At 41.1% G+C, this 22,000-nt stretch overlaps 1 protein-coding gene across 1 annotated transcript in view; it reads right to left on the reverse strand.

Annotated features, from left to right (window-relative positions):
- Positions 1-34: 34 nt before the first annotated feature.
- Positions 35-22,000, reverse strand: part of GALNT12 (polypeptide N-acetylgalactosaminyltransferase 12) — a 53,272-nt gene continuing 31,306 nt past the window's right edge. Inside the window, exons 8-10 of the mRNA XM_065831333.2 lie at positions 12,816-12,929; positions 6,161-6,316; positions 35-3,553 (exon numbers count right to left, since the gene is read on the reverse strand). Of these exons, the coding sequence (XP_065687405.1) occupies positions 3,416-3,553; positions 6,161-6,316; positions 12,816-12,929 (408 nt within the window). The 3' untranslated portion in view covers positions 35-3,415. The remainder of the gene's footprint in view (positions 3,554-6,160; positions 6,317-12,815; positions 12,930-22,000) is intronic.

Below are 22,000 nucleotides of genomic sequence, written 5' to 3' on the forward strand. Positions count from 1 at the left end.
AAAGGAATAAAAAGCAAAAAAATAAACATTTAAAAATAATTTATTTTTTCTTTATTTTTTTTTAATTCCAAAAAATCATCAAGTTCAATCAGTACTTACAACCCCAAATTCTCATTTTGGGGCTAACACCATCAGATAATTTATTAAAGGCTGAAAACTCTTTGCACATTACTGTTCTCCTCACAAGGTATATTCTGCACAGAGGATATGGAGAACTGGGAAAACATTTTGCACAGTTTAGTTCTGTGGAACACTTCTTCTGGCTTAATCTTTTGTGCCTCAACTGTGCCAAATATGCTCCATTACCTAGGGACATCTAAAGAACATCACACAAGGCAAAGTGACCTGGGAGAACATAGAATCATGCTCATCCAGTGTAATGCTTAAAAAAGGGCAGTAAACATGGGAGGGGTTGTATTCAGAGCTGGGCAATGAGGAAGGAATTCCATCCATTTGGAGGACAGATTTCTTCATCTCTATCCTAGAATTTTTTACAGCATATTGTGCACTGGGATGACACCTTCTTAGGACAATTTGTTCAGTTGATCTCACTATATTTTAAGAATGTCCTTGTTTTGAACAGTGGTGGTACGAAATGGAAGGAGGACCCTTGAGATTTCCCAGTTTGCGCTGCCAGTATCCCATTACTTTAATTTAAGGTTATCAATAAGCTTGAGATGCACATTTTAGTTTTATGGACTCTTCACATGGTTAGTGGCAAAGGGGGAAAAAATGCGTCTCTAAGTATAAAAGAAAGATGAATACTAAGAAAGGGGGAACGTACTGGTTCTTGATTTGGACCATCTGGAAAGTGTTCCTGTCTCTCTTTCAAAGAGAGCCCTAGGAGGCCAGAACCAGATGAAGTATAGGTTTGTGACTGAAGGCCTCCAGTTTTTCTGTTTCTGTGAGGCATCCAGCCCCTTCTCTGCTGAGGAGAAGCCTGAAGTCCAGTCCATTTCACAGCAGGTAGCCCTGACCTCCCACAAAAGTTTCAAGACAAGCATTGTGACTTAGACATCTGATGGAGTCCTTCACCCTCCAAACCTGAAGCCAGACATTAATACACTTCCAGTGAGCTGAGAAGAAGAAAATATCAAGGAGAAAAATGAGAAGTAGAAGGACTAAAATGCCAACACAGGAGGAGCAAACTGGTGACATTACTGCATTTAGCGTCTGCTTTTAAACTCAGCGATAAGTGTGTTTGCCTAGCAAATATTCAACCCAGCCTTGCAGGTTTGCTGGTATAGGAGAAAACAGCTCAACTGCACATAACTAGAAGCCCAAAACATCAATACTTCTCCCTAAACAAGTGCAGAGTAGGAAGACGTATGGAAAATAATTTCCAATTACTAAGTTTAACTTTCATACCACTACCTGGTGATGAAGTCTTGAAGTCCCAAAACTAAGAAAACCTCATTGATCATGAAGATCAATGAGAGTTTTGTCTACAGTTAAAATAGCTGGGCTATCATTAACTTAGTAATGTAATTCAATCAACAGTCAAGAAGGCAAAGCAGAAACGAACAGAAAAAAATTGCTGTGTTGCTGGACCTCTCACGGTTCTCTCATGCAGCCACCCAGTTTTGATTTGTGGCTCCAGAAAATGCACACCACTGCTGCTAGCAGGTGAACAGAAGCATTAGTGAGTTCAGGAAAGGGAACTTCATAGACCGTAACATGAAGCAGTCTTCTCCTAAGTGCTGCAGAGGTCAGAGCCTAAGAGAACAGGGAAATGATTAAAAGGAAACCACTGACCATATGAAAAAAAGTTGTAAAGACAATTCCCATTCTTCTGAGTCACAAAAAATATTTTATTAATTCTAACATCAATTTCATCAGTTCAGCCCACAGAGACAAGACTTTAAAGGTGCTCACAAAACCAATCTGTCTACATGGGTTTAGAAATACCTTGGAAGAACCTACCTATGCATCTCCAACAGGTAGAAACCCTCCCTCCACACTCTAATCATATAAATAGGTATGCCAAAATGGCATGAGCTTATGAGGATTCAAAGACAAGGCTGTACATTTCTTATAGAAGACATGAACAAAGGCAAATAACAGAATATATCCCAAACTAATCAAAACAGATGCGAAGATTTCTGAGGGGAAAAAGTCGAAATCTTCATGCTTCTACACATAAGCACACCTCCAGTTGCTAGCAAAAACCACTTTTCTTATGAGCGGAAACCCTTTTAATCAACATTGTGATGGTCAATGACCAAATACATTGCTATACACACTATCTGTCTGGTTGGGTAAGGCAGATCCTACACACCACAGCAGAAAACATCTCGTACCGCTGCAGATTACGTCCCATGTTTTCAATAGCACTATATGTGCTGACATGAACGACTTATCAGAAAAGGAGTTCCCAGACAAAATGCAAGTTATATCTGACAGACAATTATTTTCGCATTAATTTCAGCTGCATGTCAATTAGTTGCAAAACCATTTTTGTTTTTATAATCATTTTTATATGAACCATTAAAAATTTACAATTTAAAGATATAACCTCTTAGATTCATTTTCTCTTACTGTAATTTTGAAATTTGTTAAAATAATTATTGCTGGTTTGATGCATGCTGAAAATCAACATAATGTCAAAGTCATGCAGTCTGTGACACAACTGCGCAGCTAGATCCATGTGAATCCAAACAGCTTTTCCCAGAGCATCGCCTTAAATATTGTTGCCTTATTTCTTTAAGAAAGAAGAGAAAATCCGCAATTTATTCCCAAACCAGACTTAAGCATGATTAGAAATCTGTCAAGTGCCACGAGCATTTAAAATTGTCACAACATTTTACGTATAGTATTGTCAAGCATGTGCAATCTGTATGCATCTAGATTGTTATTTGTGCAAAAACATGCAGACCTACTCTGCCTTCATGTGCAAATCCACACTGCCATCAGTGAGGCTTTGGTGGTAGCCACTTAGGGCAGAATCTGGCCTATGTTTGTTTACCTTCTTGGTATTTAAAATACAAGAAGAATTACTAACAACTACCTGTTCAAAGGCCCAACTGCACAATGTTTTAGTAGAAAAATAAACATTTTAAGTTATTGGCAGATAACAGTAGTGCAATTATTTTGACTGCCTTAATTTCACACAGTAGGTTAAAAAAATATATTGTCACTTGTGAAAAGAACCTAAGACACAGCAGTTATGTAGCTGCCAAATAAAGAGAAAAGAAGAGGAGCAGATTCTGTGCATGATATAACCACAGCACTTTATGCAGCTCTCAATGCTTCATGCCTTTTAATACTCCAGAAAACGAAATCCAAGGCTTGTAAACTAATTACAGTTCTTTCCATACAAAAAATATACCACTTAAGTGATTTTCAAAAGGCTAATTAACTGCTGACTAGAAAGAGGCTGTTTTCATATTCAGCCATATCCTAGATGACATCTTGATCAACTTCTTTCTTTGAAGAACCATTTTTGGTAGTCCGAGTTGGTACACGGTCGTAATAATGGCGCTGGGTTTCCATTATAAGCGTTTGACTCGGCTTGTACGCACTTCTGGGTTTGTACATGAAACAAAGTACCATCCTACAAAAGACAGAAATAATTATTGCTTTTCAGGTCTTAAAAATTGCAGGCATATCACTGTGTTTTAAAAGTAACAGAAGACATTCATTACAAATAAATATCCTTCTCATGGGGCCACGCAGTGAAGCCCAAGTGCCTAATTTGAGGATCTCTGAAACTTTATCAAAAGACCCTGCTTTTAAACTTACATTAACATTGCTTTAGAGTGACATCTAAAGCTGTAAAGGATGTGATAACTTCATTCACTTCAAATGCCTTTTGTTACCGCATCAGAATAGGGGCAGAGAAAACTAAAGCCAAGCACAGGCATTACCTAAATTCACCAACTTATTGCACATCTCGCAAGTAAAACGTAAATGTTGTTAGTTTAAGTGTAGATGTTAGATATATTTTCAGCAAAAAAAAATTTCCTCTTTCTTCACAGGGTGTATTTTTAGCAGAAAAGGAAAAAATATCTAAGCGTGCCCCTTGCCAGCAGATGTGTGTGAAGCCAGCTTGCTTTGCTGGAGGGCAGCACAGCTGCCTCTGAGGTGTAAGGTCTGACAGGTCTTCACACTCAGATTCCCTGAAGAACACATTTTGAGGCCTCAGGCCCTCCTATTATAGGAGTCTCCAAGAACATTTCGTCTCCAGTTCACATTGCTTGCTCTGATCCAGGAGCGTTGTCAACCAGGAGAGTGAGCTGTAAAAATGCGGCGTAGCCAGCTGTGGAGAACTGCCTGCCTCGAGAGCCTTCCTTTGGCCCAGGTGACATCCCCACATGTAACCAACAAAGAAAGACGCCAACACCCTGTTTCTGAGCTTGCTCACAGGCCTGCTGACAGACTTGGCTGCTAAGTGACTTTCCTGTTTCCATCATGATAATTCGCATTTTTGAGTGGACTAATCAATATCTGCCTCACTCATTTTTGACTCAGTGACCATAGCAACTTAACACTTGCCAGGCTGCTGGGAAGGCTGTTCAAATCTCTGATTATGCTGCATCCATGAGGACAGCTTTTCCAGTGACTGACACTTCTCCACATAAAGCAAGAGAAATGTAGTACTGACACCTCACCCATCACTTGCCTTGAAAGGTGAGGACTGGTGATTTTGATTTAATGCAACAGAAGAAGAGTAATTGGAGCACACCAGTACGTTTAAATCACACACAGACACAAACTGATCAGGAGAAATAGAGAAGGCAAGGGAAGGCAAGGGAAGGCAAGGGAAGGCAAGGGAAGGCAAGGGAAGGGGATTTAGCATCTGAAACTTTAGGAATTATTTTTAAATTTAATGGTTAGGAATGCAGTGGAAACAGCTGTATTGCAAAACTGTTTTCTTGATTATTTCCTGAAGTGAAATAATGAGCTTCATTAAATACATGTCATCTTAGGGATTAATGCATATGACCAAAAATGAAACGTCATTTATAACATCAGCCTTTTAAATATTTTGGTTTACTCAATAATATCACTGTGAGCTTCAGTCAATAGACAGTAGTTTTCATATTTTTCTTTAGAATTTACTCTGCTGTCTGTTACTGGTGGTAGTATCTAAGCATGAAATTTGTTAACCAGGGAGCCTGTAGAGTTTCGATGTATTATGCAGACACATTATGTAAATATACCATTTTGATATATTATGTGACCTTTTCCCTTAGCCAAATAATAACACTCCAGAACCTGACCAAGGCCATCATTTTTCATTCAATTTATTTTCTCTCAGGCATCCAGGAACTCCCTCAGAGATTTAAAAACTACTAAACACAAGTTTTTCTAAGATCACGTTATGTTTATTAAATATACTCCATACTTACCAGTATTTCTCCCCTTTGGGAGCAGGTATTAAGGTTGAAGAAGAGAGGTACGGATTTGCTGAGTGCCCACAACCAGTAAGATGTGTCCTGTGTAGGGCCGGGAGTATGGCAGAAGGTCTTTTTTGATGGTGTATTAAATGCAACAACTGCACATGACATTGTAGAAAAGCTCAGGGAGCACTTCTGATGCTCACAAGGAGGGTCAAAAGAGATGGTCTGCAGAGCAGAAGTAGCTGCTCAAAGGCAGGGGAGAGTGTAAAGTAATGGTGGTATGTGAAGGACTGGGGATATACGGTGGTATGAATACTAGGGAATCAGAGAAGTCAATGAAAGGAGAGCAGAAGTGGGCCAGACATGAGACTGGCTGAGGAAGGGGGATATGGAGATACCTCAGTTCTCAGGAGAAGACAGTAGGGATGTGATGTGAGAAAGAACTGAGCAGCCCACAGAAAGTGCTAGATGTGGACAGGGCAAAGAGAGACCTCTGCCAACCTTCCCTACTCCTCTGACATTAAGAAGGGTGCTTTCCTTCCTCTCATCTTCCTGTTCTTTATGACTGGCATACTCTTCAACTGCATGCTGCTGCTACCCTGTGGTTCTATGCTCAGATATTAAAAGCCAAGAGAGCATATTTCTCCCAGAGATCTACGCTGATGATGTGGCCTGCACAATGTGTAGGCAGTAAGATAAAAATTAAAAAACTCACCAATTTTCCTCCCACCCACTCTCTCCCCCCTCAAAACACAACACTTCTCCTCCAACTCCCCCCAAAAAAACAAACAAAGCCCAAAACAAGCAGGCACACTTACCTCTCTGAAAACAAACTTCTGGTTTTCAGGAACACTGTGGACATTTTCTTGACACAAGTACATTGTCAAGTACTCAGTCCCTGAATCGACTGCTGCACAGACTTCTGGCTGCCGGGTGTTGTAACGTATTTCATTATGGGACGTGTACTCAAAAAACTACAAACCCAAGAGAAGAAATAAAGGACAATGGCAATTTAATATGTACAGAAGAAAGTATTTATAAGGTGGATATACTAAGATACTATAATTAAGTTCACACATTAAAGTTGCTATTGTGGAGAGAAATTCTGATAAAAATATTCAGGGAGCCTTAAATGCTGCTGTTTGTTTACTATTTTACAGAAAAATCAATCTCACCACAGCACTGCTTTACTCTGGTTGCATTTAAAATGTATGAAAGGCTGAATAAATGCCCTGAAAAACAGACGTTCCAACATTAAAGAACTTACAAAATTTGACTGTAATACTCTCCTTTCACATTCTAGATCATCTTTAGAAATAGGATGGAAACTAGTTTATAGCCTGACATTATGCCTTCTTAATTCTGTTGTCACAAAACGATGTTATTTTTAATTAATGAGTTGCTCACTGCATAGTACAAATGCAGTTTGGTCAAGGTTCATTTCCAGATAAAAAAGGACTCAGGGTGCACGATGATAAGCATTTTATTTTATAACATTTTAAGATACTTTTCAGAGCAAATCAACTGCAGCTGCTTTTAAACAAGAACAGAACTTTATTAAAGACAATTTACTGGATTTGCTTATTGCACAATATTCTACAGAGGTGTTCTGAACATGCTCTAAAACATCTTGCCTTTTGTAGCAACTATGCTGAGGACTTCCTTAAAATTTTTATATTTATCATGGACACTTGCCAAATTTTGGACTTCATTAAAGAGCGGCAGAGTTTGAGAGTTGTTTGTATTTAGCACGCTTCTAAATAATTCAGATGACTATAGTGCACGGATGTGTGTTTAGATTTGATTTAGATTATACTCAGTAGGGCAGAGGAGTTTTATACACATCAGAAAATCGCTTGCTGTCAATAACACAGTGCATTAGTGGAAAGCAATAAAAGCACGAGAGAGAGAAGGAAAACTCCTTTGTTTTGTATAGCCCCTGAATAAAGAGACTGTAAGGCTTTGTGAAGAGGGCTGTATCAATTCAGAAATGTTGCGTATACTTGAACTTACCACAAAACCACCCTTAGCAACCACAAAGGCTAATTAACCTTGAAACAAAAACTGGAAATGGAGTTTTAATGTAAACAGGACTGTGTGATTACAAAGTCTGCAGTCATCCATTTCTAGGTGTAAGAGTTCTGATCTAGACTATGCTGATGGTGGTTGTTCATGAAATCTCCTCTGCTCCTCTTTTTATCACAACCAGGAATTTCTCTGCCCAGGTGGCTGTTGCAGCCATACACAGATCAACATTGTCCACTTGTGTCAGCTTGTGGTGCTCCATGGCTCTTCTTTGGGCAGTGATGCAAGTGACTCCACCTCTTCCCCAGAGCTAACGTGTTCATTGTCATTCATTTGTGGTAAGCCGCAAAGGGAAGTGAGTGTTTTGAGAAAGCAACTTCAAGATTGAAGTTTATCTGCTGACATAACACCCAGGAGACTCTGATTTCCCCTTGAAACCTATTGCTGGGAAATGTTTCTATGATGTCGGCTGCACTGCCTTTACAATATCTGCTTTATGCCAGAAATGTCTCATTGTCAACAAAAGTCAAATGTGATATTTCCAGCCAAAAGTTATTTAATTATTATTATTTTTACCCCAATAGGCAGGGGGTATTCCTTGGCCTCCACGCTTTAGCTCCTAGGTTCAACATCTGATTGCCACATGGAAAGCCTGCTACTTTGGGTACCAGAGTGAGCTGGAAGGGCACTCATTTTAAGCCTATGACTAGTGAATAAAGAAAAAGCTTCATTCCTGCTCATTTTTGTCTGTATGGACACTCTTTTTACAGCTGCCACTTTTACAAGGCCACATTTAGAGCCCTGCTCATTAGTGGGTTTATAAGATATAATAACTCTTTTTAGCAATTTGTATTCAGTATCAGTGAAAGCCTGCAAGCTGCGGATTGTACCAGATGCATCGAGTAGATGGAGCAGCTACTAGGTCAGAGCACTCATTACTACTGACATCTTTCCTGAACGGCCTCTCAAGGACTTGCATCGATTGTGGAGAAGAGCAAGTAAAATGGTTAATTTCTGGATAACACTAAGGATTTGTCTTATAGTATTAGCAACCAAGCACTACTGCTACCTCCTTGCCCAATGAACATCACACAGTTCTTTACCCTATACTGCTTAAATGGAATAAATACTTCAGGCTTTTTCAAGCATTTTTTAGTGCTCTTTCCTTGCCCAGTGGGTTCTGTGGGCATAAAGGAAGCATTACAACAGAAAATATTTTATTCCAGTAACAAGAAAACAAGAATTAGCATTTTGTTAACGCGCTGTCAGGGCTCTAACAGAGGAGAGACTGATTTATATGTCCCTGCTCATTGCAGGGGGTTTGGACTAAATGACCTTTGAAGGCCCCTTCTAGCCCAAACTATTCTATGATTCTACATGTGAGGGAAAAGCTGTGGATGTTGTGTACTTAGACTTCAGCAAAGCCTTTGACACTGTATCCCACAGCATTCTCCTGGAGAAGCTGGCTGCTCATGGCTTGGATGGGTGTACTCTTTGATGGATAAGAACTGCCTGGATGGCCAGGCCCAAAGAGTTGTGGTGAACAGAGCCAAATCCAGTTGGCCGCTGGTCACGAGTGGCGTTCCCCAGGGCTCAGTACTGGGGCCAGTTCTGTTTAATCTCTTTATCAATGACCTGAATGAGAGGATTGAGTACACCCTTAGTAAGTCTGTAGACAACACCAAGTCGGGTGGGAATATTGATCTGCTGGGGGGTAGGAAGGCCATACAGAGGGATCTGGACCGGCTGGATCATTGGGCTGAGGCCAATTGCATGAGGTTCAACAAGGCCAAGTGCCAGGTCCTGCACTTGGGTCACAACAACCCCGGCAGCGCTACAGGCTCAGGGAAGAGTGGCTGGAAAGCTGCCTGGTAGAAAGATATCTGAGAGTGTTGATTGACAGCCAGCTGAATAGGAGCCAGGAGTGTGCCCAGGTGGCCAACAGCATCCTGGCTTGTATCAGGAATAGTGTGGCCAGCAGGACTAGATTGTGCCACTGTACTCGGTGCTGTTGAGGCCACACCTCGAATCCTGTGTTCAGTTTTGGGCCCCCCATCGTAAGAAGGACATTGAGTTACTAGAGAGGGTGCAGAGGAGGGTGACAAAGCTAGTAAGGGGTCTGGAGCACAAATCTGATGAGGAGCGGCTGAGGGAACTGGGGCTGTTTAGCCTGGAGAAAAGGAGGCTGAGGGGAGACCTGATCGCTGTCTGCAACTACCTGAAAGGAGGTTGTAGCATGGAGGGTGTTGGTCTCTCCTCCAAGTAGCAAGTGATAGGACAAGAGGAAATGGCCTCAAGTTGTGCCAGGGGAAGTTTAGATTGGATATTATGAAAAAATTATCCACAGAAAGGGTTGTCAGGCATTGCAACAGGCTGCCCTGGGAAGTGGTAGAGTCGCCATCCCTGGAGATGTTTAAAAGGCATTTAGACAAAGTTCTTAGGAACATGGTTTAGAGCTAAAGTTAGGTTATGGTTGGACTCGATGATCCTGAGGGTCTCTTCCAACCAAAATTATTCTGCGATTCTGTGATTCTATTTTCAGCCTGATCTGTGGCCCAGTAACTAGCAGCCTTACTGCATTTCTTTGCTTTGGAGAACAAGTAAGTTCCCTTAAGTGCAACTGGGTAACTTGAAGAGGCCTTTTACCCAGCTCCTACCACTTCTGGCTGATCTACAGGTTATGCCCCAGCTGCATCAGTGCTCTGTGGTACCAGGGATGGAGGCAAATTTTGGCTACCTCTCTAGACCCTGAAACACGCTCCTTCCTCCTCCCTGCCTGGCTATTGCTCTTCTGCACGCAGCAAGAAGCTTGCACAGGTCTAATACCCCTTTTGCAGAAAACTCAAGGGCTTTGCTAAGCTCTTCGTTTGCCACTCTGCATTCGCCTCAAATCTATCAGATGCAAATGGGAATATTTGGGGAAAGTACTGTCAGACAAAGCTGGCTGCTCCACGGTTTCCCATCCTCTTGCCACACCAGGTCAGCTTCCTGCCATCACACACTGGGGCCCTCCGTGCTGCTTCCCAGCCATACCAAGAAGGGTAATGGGCTTTATTTGTGTTGAATTTCAAAGCCTTTCATTCTTGTCTACCAGGGCAGACACATCAACAAAACATCAGCAACCTGAGGTACAAGCATTGGGTAGCCAGTGTTTTGCATATTTTCTGCCTCTCTTCCATATACACTCAACTCCTGTCACCACCATCATACACACCCTTCTTGTTATGATGAACACATTAATTTTAAACCAACACATAGTTAGCTTTCCTACGGCCTGCACAAAAGCAACGCAAAAGGACTAAAGGGAATCCTCTCACTTAGGCAATGGATTCAAAGAAAAATAGCAACAAATTACCAGGGTTTTCTGAGCGTGGTTTTACTTGCTGACACATAAAATGGGAGCAGGTGCTGGACTTCATAAATAATCAAGAGCACAGAGCTCTCTCCTCTCGGCACAGTGCACACAGATATTCAGAGGTCACTTTAAGTGGAGAATGGCTTCCAGTGAAAAGAGCTTTTGCAGTTGTCCCCTACATAAACAGCCACCTGCCACTAGCATATCATGCCAGAGGATGTGTGTACTGGAGTGTAAGACACATATGGCTGACCAAGTTAACCTTCATTAATGTTAAATCCTATCAAGATGCTTTTGGAATAACTTTACTGAGCTGTACTCGGGAGAATAAACTTCATTTCCTTATACCATAAGACAGCAGATGTGCAGCAGTAAGTACTATTTTAGGAAGAAAGTGATGAATGGTGGAACAAACTCTGCAACTGGAGGAAGGGATAAGAAGACTAGAAGATTAAAAATGTGAGCTAGCCAGGAAAGAAGAGAGGTATGTGAAAAGGAGTAAAACATGACTAGTGTGAGTAGTAAACTGGCGGGAAGAATAAGTGACAGGAGAGGCAAAGCAGGGGCGTTAGACTGGGAGCCAGACAGCATAGAAAAGAAAGTGTTAAATAGCATGGCGTGGAGAAACCGGAGTTGTTTGTGACACATGGTGCAGGGCAGGGGATTGGAGTGAAGCTTTGTAATGAGGGTTTGCTGCTAAAGCTGTATATAGGGTAATGTGTGAAGTGATGAGAGCAGACTGGAAGAGAGCAGGCAGAAGATCTTGAGATTAGGATGGCAGGTTCCCTTTCCAAGGACAAAACAGAAGGTAAGGGCTGCCTGTTGTCAGGAAACATCTGTGAAACGCTGTGGTGAAGTACCTTGCTCTTCTTAGTGTTGATACAACTAGAAGATGACCAACGTTGTCACCATCAGTTCCATCAGCTGACAGTGGTGGATGTACATGTGGGAGATTTGATGGTTTAGGTTCTGCCACTGTCACCTGCTAACTCAGCTAAGGAATTCACATCACCAGGAGAAGCCTGTCATCTTTTAAGAAAGACTGTCAAAAGGGCAGTGGGATGGGAAGGAAATTAAGTGTGTCTCTGGTAGGTTTTGCAGTTATTTGTGAGCCAGAAAAAGGAGGTGCAAGTTCAGCAATCCTGACTTCCATTTCCCATCTCACTTGTGCTTCTACGTCATGTCTTATTTTAGCATCCCTCTGTTCCCATACCCACAGTTCTTCCCGCTGCCCACTTTTTCTCTTGCAGCTACTACCTGTCACCCCTGCTCATGCCCCACTTGCCAGCTGGTATCTTAGCTTCCATGTTCAGTCCCCTTGCCACTAAAGAGGTCTCCAGTGATTCTGCTTGTTTCATGCTCCCTCCCTGTAGCCTGTGACTACTCTTTCCTCTGTCACACATGCCCTGTTCCTCGTCTGTTGCCCTACCTCTGTTCCAAACAACTTCTGCCCTCCGTCACCTTGCCCGCCTTTCCCTGGCTCCTGTCAGCCCTCTCATGCCTTGTGCCTGTTTCACTAATGTTGTTTCACCCCTTTCCTGTGTTTGTCCTTTCTTCCTCAGGCTCTGCAATTCTCTTGTGTCATCTCATATTTTCTTTTATCCGTTTATATTGCAGCCAGGTAGTTTCTCTGTTTCTCCTTCCTCTCCTGCCTGGATGCCAGCAGAGGGAGCATGGATTGCACAGCTCTGAGAGCATCGCTGCGCTCGGTCTGGTGCCTGATATCCAGGTACGTGGACATATCGCACCATCAACATAGATGTAAGAGCATTAATATCCCGTGATTTGATATCTTTGCAGTAAATTCAGTTAAGTCTTTTAGAGCTAGCTAAACAAAAGATAACTTCAAAAATGTCATCTCATAAGAACTGTTCTCCTATGAATTATACTACTCTTTTGCTTTTACCTTTTACCCTATGCCTGACCTCAAGAGCCATCAAAATTAAAAGCATCCAATGCGAGAATCAAAATTTAATGTAAGATCACCTCACTGTAGCAACATATTCTTTAGGTCCTACTGTGATGCTTTTTACCATACTTTTTATATTACAGTCATAGCATTGGTCAAAATGAAAATAAAACATGGAACTTACCTGATTTTGTCCCATGCCATGACATGGGTACAATATGATCCTGTGTCCAGTTACTTGATGTTCACTTGGAGGGTTATAATCAAAACAGAAGTTTGCTAGTCCTCTATTCTTCAGCTAATCAAAACAAAATAATATTTTAGTGTTAATCTGAAGCAAGTGAGATATGCTGTAGTCAGTTTACACCCACCCTGCTGGACTATGAGGTTTATATCCCAGAGCTGGTTCAAACTAGTTGGAATAGATCAAATGGATCAAATGGCAACATCCCTGTCAGACTAATGTGAAATAAAACTGCTGGATCCATCTTGACTTTGGGTATTGAAGCAGTCAGACACGATGGCTTCCCCGAGGAATGACACCATGCTCTAGTGTATTTGCAAATGAAGCAGGTAGGAACTATGAAAAGTTGTGTTGAAACTCAACAAGCCAGCAATTCATGCAAAACAAAATAATCTGACATGCCTTTAACTTCTTTTTTTCCCCCAGGATCTCCTTGTTCAATTTTCTTGTGAAAATAAGACTACATACTTTTCTCATTTTGTCAAATGGGAGACATTAGAAGGATTTGTTCTCCAAAGTACTCCAGTACCCTCTTGAGGTTGAACAAGCAGACAGACTTTAAGATCAGAAATCATGAAAATGGGTAGGATATATCTTTCCAAAGAGACACTGTGTGTGATTTTAAACATTCTTTACTAATATTGCTGATCTCTGACACAATAAGTACATAACTTTTAGATTAAATTTTAAAATATTAAGTTACCTGATTTTTAAAAACATCAGGCTAATTAACATGGGTTTGCATTTAAGTATGCAGGAGGCAAAAGTAACTGAAAATAAGTTAAACAATGCCATAACAATTACTGACTCCTAGTATTAGCCACTTAGCTAAATTTAAAATTACACAAAGCAAACCGGGTTCTGTAAACATAGGTTCAAGCTGAATGCCCCTGTTACTAAGTGTAATTATATCACAAAGAATAAGCAGAGTAAATCTCAGAAGAGTTACTTCAGCAAGGTGTAATTTCACTGCTCTTCCCTAGTCGTGATAATTGTATCCTCAGTTCTTAGCACAGAGAATGAACGCACACAAAGAGATCGCAGAAGGCTAAAACCAACCAAACAAGCCAAACCCTGCAGGACCCAAACCCACCACAGAGCAAACCACACAAGTTGGAAAATTAAATACTTGTGTTCTATGTATATTTTGCTTTCACAACTTCTGCTTTTATTGCTACCCAACCTCTTTTTTCCACTGATTCGTGCCCACTCCTGCTGAAAGCCAGCCAAGCTCTCAGTGCTCTGCCTGGCTGGGCTGTTGGCCCAAGGCAACAGCAATACATTGGGGGGCTGGGGAGGACCACTGAGCCACCATGGCTTGGGGCCCTTTGCAGGGCTGCTGGGGCTGTGAGGCTTTCCTGTCAGAGCCAAATGCATAAATGTAGGACTGAAGCCCTTACTCTTACAGGCTTTGCTTCTTAATTCCTCTCTGAATATGCTTCCACTATGCATTTGGTGTAATTTTTCAGTCCAGGATAAACTAATATCTGAATTTGGTCTAGGATAAAATTCATCCTTAGTTTTCATGTCCAAGTTTACCAGAAGCAAAAGAAATCCTCTGGGCACCCTTTCTACAGAAAGCCTTGTGTGGTTTGATGGGAACACACTAGACCACTGCACCCTTCCCTGAGCTGTCAAAAGAAGACATTTTGTTTAACTTCATAACACTAGGCAAGAATTACTCTTGGAAAAACAGGAAAGTGTCTTTTATTTTTAACATTACCATGAAACTAGATAAACCAAACAATACACTTCTCATGTTTTTTACATTCTACATAAAGAAAGGTCAACCTAAAGTCATAACCACTTAAGAATGGTAATTGTATCTCTAAAAACATAAAACGGCTTCAGCTATTGTCAGCAGCTGTCATCAGGATCAGAGGGTCCCTCATTAGTATGTTCAGCAACATATGACTTCGCCTGTCTCCTGACTCCAAGGGAAGATAAAGGTACAAAGCCCTCAGCTGAAGTGCCCTTCCAGACAACCCAATACCTTCGCCACTGCTCCAAGCGTGGGCTCTTTGCTGTCAGCCCCAGCACGTGCTCCCTTTTGTGCGGTGGAAATTTAAATAACCTGTTTTAAAATGCTGTGCACCACTAGAACCATGGTGACTCTCCTACATGTGTTATGCAATGCCTAAATACAGGCAAAACCCCAAAAGTTGTGTAAAAGATTACTAACTTAAGCTTCATTTCAGATAGTTTAAAACTGAGCCTGTGCTCCTGGGATGCTACCACGTACGTTCTCTCATTTTTCTCCTTCATGCATAAATGCTTGTGATACACGGAGACACATTCCTAAACATACATGGTTCATACTTTAACCTGGTTTTTTTTAAATTTTGTTTAATCAGACTTCAGTAGATGTTCTTTTATATCCACACTTCATCAGGAAGCCTAATAGATATTAAAGACCTAATTTTTTGGGAATACTGCATACTAAGGTGTTAAACAACTTGATCTGAAATGACAAAGACTTGAAAATAATCAGATTTGAAAATCTGATTGTAGCATCATTTATAAAAAAAGAAAAAAACAACAACAACAGCAAAAGCCACGATCTGTTCCAAGGCAGAAAAAAGCACAGGAGAATTTGTGAAAGTAATATTTTTCTCTTGTTAAATGAGAATACGCAGTAGAAGTTCCTTTTATGTACAAGATCTCTATCAAAACAGTAATCATCCATTCATTTCTGAAGCTATCTTTGTTCCTATATCCAGCATACACAAGTCATGCAATAAGAACTATTTTTTTCCATGACTTACCTTAATTCTTCTGCAGAATGCTGCATTAGAGAAACAGAAGCAAGAAAAAATGTTGATCACTTTGCCATTGAAACACATAGTTCAGTTCTAAAAAGTTCTGCCCATACAGCTTCACTGGTTGTATCTTTCTACAGCATTTGCCTCTTATTGAAACCTTGCAGGTGTACTCTACAATGCCATTTAGTTCCCACTCTGGAGGTTGGGACAAGTAATAAACAGCAACTACTGAAATATTCACCTCAGGCCTTTATCCCTTACTGTTTGGAGAAATTTAAATCTGTTGTTTCCTAATACCTGGACACTTGCATGCAACAACACAATACAGATGATATTCTGTAAATAATTCTTAGTTTTGGGGGTGTTTTTAAGATAAAATCCATTTAATATAACTGTAAGCAAAGCCTCAACAACAGATTTTTGACATTAAAACTTCGTTACATTAGTTGATAAATGCGGACAGTGGAGCAGAGCCAACCTTTCTCTTCATCCACAAAATAGATCAGAATCCTCTTTATTCTGCCACAGTGGCATTGGTGCTGATGCATTAGTGGTATGGGCAGATGATACTGTGGGACACAGTAAGATGAGGATTTATAGCAAGCCAGCAGCTCCATGGTACTGACCAGGCATAAGCTTTTACCTCAAAGGTAATCTGAGGAGTCACAGGGAATGATTTTACTGAGTGCAGGCCACTTTCGTATCAGCCTTTTTGGAAAAAGGGTTGTGAATATCCTCAGATTTATGTTACCTACTTAAATGGAGTGGTGGAATGGGTATGCACCACTTCTGACTAAGATCCTTCAAAGAAATCAATGATGAGACACTGCTGTTGGAATTCACTTGCTCACCCCAGTGAGTCCACATCTCTCTGAGAGGCTGAAGAACATACAAGAACATGTCTAAAGTGCCAGTGTGTTCATTTGAGATTAACTACACTTGAATTTCTCCCACCAGCTTTAAAAAAGTCTGTCTCAAGCTTTCAGCTGTCTCAAGCTGTACAGCCAATGGAATGGTGCATATTTTCCTGTGATGGGCTTCAGATCTCCAGGTCTAGTCAGCCATGGGTATCAATTCAATCTCAAGTGACAGCTCTACTGATTGTATTATAACGCAGTCTAAAGGTATATCCTAGAGGAGCCTCATACTTCTGAGAACTTGTAACACCAGACATGGAATAGTCTTATTTATTGCATAACTTAAGCCACATAGCTAAGATCTCTTCTTCTGTAAGCCTGTCCATGTGTTATTTAGATAATTTACAAGACGGTCTCTTTCATGTTCCAGCAAAATTCTGCATAGGTTTAAAGGCTCAAACCTGCTGGGTTTTTTTCAAGATTATATCTGGTCTAAATTAAAAATAAAATCATAACTAAGCATTTTGGATTTCCTTGAAGCCAAGATGGTCTTGGGGGAAAATGTGGAAGGAAGTTGCCAATAGAAGAAATCAAGTTTTTGTTCTCTCAGTCTCAGATGCCTTTAGGGATATGTGGTGAGAAGAGACATCAGCTGGAGTGTCACAACAAACATTTATCAGCTTAGCTGCTTCACGTTCAGCTGGAAGAAAAATCAGCTAGAAGCTGTTTGAGAAGAACAAAGAAAACCTTCCCGTGTCCTGGGGTGCATCAAGTGCAGCATTGCCAGCCAGGTCAGGGAGGTGACTGTCCCGCTCTGCTCCGCACTGATGCGGCCTCACCTGGAGCACTGTGTGCAGGTCTAGGCATCACAAGATAAAAAGGATATAAAGCTACTGGAGAGCATCTAGAAGAGGCCTATGAAGTTGGTGAAGGGTTTGGAGAGGTTGCTGTATGAGGAACGGCTAAAGTCACTTGGTTTGTTCAGCCTGGGAAAGAGGAGACTGAGGGGAGACTTCATCACGTCTACAGCTTCCTCACAAGGGAAGGAGGGGCAGGCACTGAGCTCTTCTCTCTGGTGACCAGTGACAGAACCCAAGGGAATGTCAGGAAGATGTGCCAGGGGAGGTTTAGGTTGGACATGAGGAAAAGGTTCTTCCCCCAGAGGGTGGTGGAGCACTGGAACAGGCTCCCCAGGGAGGTGTCACGGCCCCAAGCCTGACAGTGTTCAAGAAGAGACTGGACAACGTCCTCAGACACATGGTGTGAACTGTGGGGTTGTCACATGCAGGGACAGGAGCTGGACTCGATCATCCCTGAGGGTCCCTTCCAACTCAGAACATTCTATGATTCTATGTATCAGAATACAATATGGTCTCACTGCCAAGCAATCAAACTTAGAAAAAAAGCTTGGATAAAATCCTGATTTTTGTGTCTTTTGAAAGTAACCTGGATGCCAAGTCCAAAGCCAAATTCAGTGACAGACCATGAATTTTTCCTCAGATATGGACCCTGAATGGCAGATATACTCACCACACCTTAGAGGGGAGAAAAACCCTGAATACTCCCTTGCTTTGCAGCTGAGCTTTTCCACAGACACCGGTAACATGACAAGATCACAGCACTGCCCAGTTTGCCTGTCTTCACCCAAATGCACAATGCAGCAATAGCACAGTGCTAATACTAAACACGCAAGTCCTCCCTAATGGTGTCCACACCATCCCTCCCAAGGGCAGCCAAGATTTGGAAGTAAACTTTAGTCTGGGCTATCTAGGTGGACAACACCACAGACCTGGGTTCAGGTCTAAGATTTCACACCAGCTGAAGCACACACTTTGGTGGTAAGTGCATACTCAGGGATGGCCAAAACAGATGCTATGTCAAAAAAAGACAGATACCAGTGTACCACTCAAGAACCTAAAAGGGATTATCAGCCCTTCCAGAAACACTGACATCTTATTATTTTTAACCCACTGAATGCCCACCAGCTTCACTCCCACAAAAAAACAAAAAACAAAAAAAAAACAAACCAAACCAAAAAAACACCAACCAAAAAACCGAAACCAAATCAAACCAAACCAAACGCAAAAAATCAAAACCAAAAAAAGCCCAACCCCACACCAAAATGTTGAGTTCATGTCCCACACAAAGTTCCAAAGTCACATGGAGCCCAAGGATCAGAAACACTGTTTGTACAGGTGCTCAGGGCACTGTATGGCTTTAAAATGGCAGCTGCTTGAGCCAAGCAAGGAGATAAAATGATACAGCCACAAAATGGTTTGGGTTGGAAGGCACCTTTAAAGACCACCTAGTCCAGTCCCCCATGGGCAAGGTCCACCTTCCATTAGATCTGGTGGCTCAAAACCCCACTTAACCGGACCTCAAACACTTCCAGGGATGGAGCATCCACAGGTTCTCTGGACAACCTGTTCCAGTGCCTCCCTGCCATCATTGTAAAAAATGTCTTCCTTACATCTATATATAGATATAAGACCATGTCTATGCCCCTACCCTGGCAGCTGAGGAGCCCTGAGAAGAAATGCATGCACTCTCATTCAGAGCTCTAGGAGCTTCTATTTTGCCTTGCTTTAATACACCACTGCACAAAACAATACTGGGAGCTCAGATGGGAAGGTGGATTAATCTCTACAAATTTCATTTGCTCTTTGATTAAAATAGTGAATAGGGACTTAAGATGTGCTCCTACAAAGATGCTTTGCAAAAAAGGGAATAGCTCTTGAAGTTCTGGCAATTTATGTTTTAAGTTGCCCATGCAGTTATCTTTCTAGCTAACGTTGCTATCCCATACAGCACTTTAGGAGACTAAATGCTGGGAAATATTTGATGGCCTCTGTAGCCTTAACATTTGAAATTTTACATTTTGAACTCTACTCCACTGTTCCGTACTGGAATATTTATGGAAAAATCTGACTAAAATAAATATATATATATATGAACAAGAACACTCGTAATATTGATAGTATTCCTTCTCGGAGTACAATTTTGTTCAGAGTACTGAATTAAATTAGGATTGTGGCATTCTAGATTTATTCACGCTATATGATTTTGGTATAAAGTGTACTAATTTTACTACTAAAGATACTTATTTCCCTCATTTCTAGGCCTCAGTTTATAAGAATGCAAATATAGCTCAGGCAAAATATTGAAAATTCTGTAGGTTTAAATGAAGTTTTAGGCAGCTAAACTTTTAGACAACCAAGCTTAGTACAGATGGGAAAAATTTATCTATGTATCAGGAGAAAAGTTTTAGCAAAGTGTCTAATTGTCAGTGCATGCCCAATAATTCTTGAATTTATTTCAAGAACATATGGCTAACCTATGGGCTACGTTAGAAAGATTTATTAACTTCAGTGTAAAGATTTTCAGGAGAGAGAGAAATTCCAATATCTCTTTGCAATCCCTTAAATTAAATAACCTCACACTAAGCTGAGCTGTTAACAAAGCCAACACTTTTAAACACAGTATTTTTGTGAACAAGAAAAGTACTATATGGCTAAGACAGGAGTAAAGAACATGATCAGTGATTCACTGAAGTTAGCAGATGGGATTTAATATCCACAAATCAGTTGAATCAGTAGGTGTCATTTTTGCACTGTCACTTCTTAGAGTATAACTGTACTTTAATCACATTTAAAATTCTTCCTGCCAAAGAACGGTGTATTCTTATTATACTCACAACTAGATGACAACATTTAAGAATTGTTTTAGAGAGATATATAGAGCACACCTAAATTACACCCTAGATACCTCAAGCAGCTCTGAACAAGAATTATTATTTCTAGGTATTGTCAACACCTTTCTTGAGGATGACACGTGCAGTTAAATTGTGAAAGAAACTGCAGAAATTCCTTTCCCTCCCCAAGGGGTTGAAGTGCTATCCCTGCCACCAGTCTAGGCTTTCTTTTGGAGGGTGAAGGATGGAGGTGAAGGGGAAGATAAGGTTACTGAAATGATCCTGGAAGGTAAATCTTACCTTATTGCTTCAGCTGTCTCTGATCTTGTCAGTCAGCGATCCAGCACAAAACAACAGAAAACACACCAGTGTTGTACCATGGACCATTTAAGGTACTGGATAATGGTGGGTTATTACGTTTCATGCCAGCGATTACCCAGAGGTACCAATTCAAGTGCAAGTTGTAAGGCAAAGGAAGGAGGGTGGCTGCTCTCCCAAATGCTCCCAAGGGGTTTGCTGCCAACTGATACGCTCCCTGTGGGAAATGCAGATCCCCGGGGCAAATGCAGCTTCCCTGAGGAAACCGCAGCATTCCCACGTTAGGAAAGACTGCAAGGAGACTTGGTTCCTGCATGTTTTGTACACCCTCAGTGATCAGGTTTTTTTCCAGCATCAAAGGAGATCCAGCAGAGACTGAGGAATTGAATAACTGAATCGATGGAAAAGATCAAATGGAAAAGATCTTCAAGATCATCGAGTCCAATCATTAACCTAACACTGCCAAGTCCACCTCTAAACCATGTCCCTAAGAACCTCACCTATGTGTCCTTTAAACACCTCCAGGGATGGTGACTCCACCACTTCCCTGGGCAGGCTGTTCCAATACTTGACAACCCTTCCTGTGAAGAAGTTTTTCCTAATATTCAACCTAAACCTCCCCTAGCCCAGACAGCAGCAAGGTAAGACTGTTGTGATCTGGGCTGGATGCGATGCAGTGTGGTGGGAACACAACTTAGCCAGATCTGCAGAGCCATTGAGTTACCAGCAAAAGTACTTCTAAGCCACTGTGGCACTGGAAACCAGGAAGGTATTTTATACATCTTTGCCTGGCAGAAAGTTGCAGCCTTGTCTTCCTAATGAGACATGCAGCAAATATCTGATGATTTTTCAGAGGAAGAAGGTATTTGCTGCATCATCTCTCCCCTCATCCCTTCCAAATGAGATTAAAGTAATGTGATAAACATGGAGCTATAGTTTATATTTATTTGCAAGCTGCAAATAGCATGGAGAGTTGTCAACTCTTAAAAAAAAGAGAAGAGGATTCTGACATTGAACCAATGAAAATCACTTGTGAAGCTGTGCTGGTCTAAAGTGACCTCCAGATTAAAAATTAATACGCTTTTGACACGCTGAATCCTATATGACCTGGAAGCACACAGCACCAGCTTTTTCTTGTCATCAGAGCATCATAGTTTTCATTAGATAAAGTGTGCAAACACATGTTTCAAAGCACATTCTATTTTCAAGTTATCAACTAAAACTCAGAAAACTTTGGTGCTCTCTTTTTTTCCTATGCAACATTTTAACAAAAATGTCATCCTTTGCTGCCTTTAACACTACCAAGACCTCGCTTGGAAGGTGGAATTGATGACCACATTACCTGTCCCTACCCTTCCACAGAACTCTTTATAAACAACATCCACTAGAACAAAGATTCTGATAGAAACCACATTTTAAAGCCTACCAGTTCTAACTGAATTCTATCAAAATCCCAAACACTTTTCAGCATAAAAACACCTTCATACTGAGTTAGTA

The sequence above is a fragment of the Patagioenas fasciata genome, chromosome 2, assembly GCF_037038585.1.
Source record: "Patagioenas fasciata isolate bPatFas1 chromosome 2, bPatFas1.hap1, whole genome shotgun sequence".
Lineage (NCBI taxonomy): Eukaryota > Metazoa > Chordata > Aves > Columbiformes > Columbidae > Patagioenas > Patagioenas fasciata.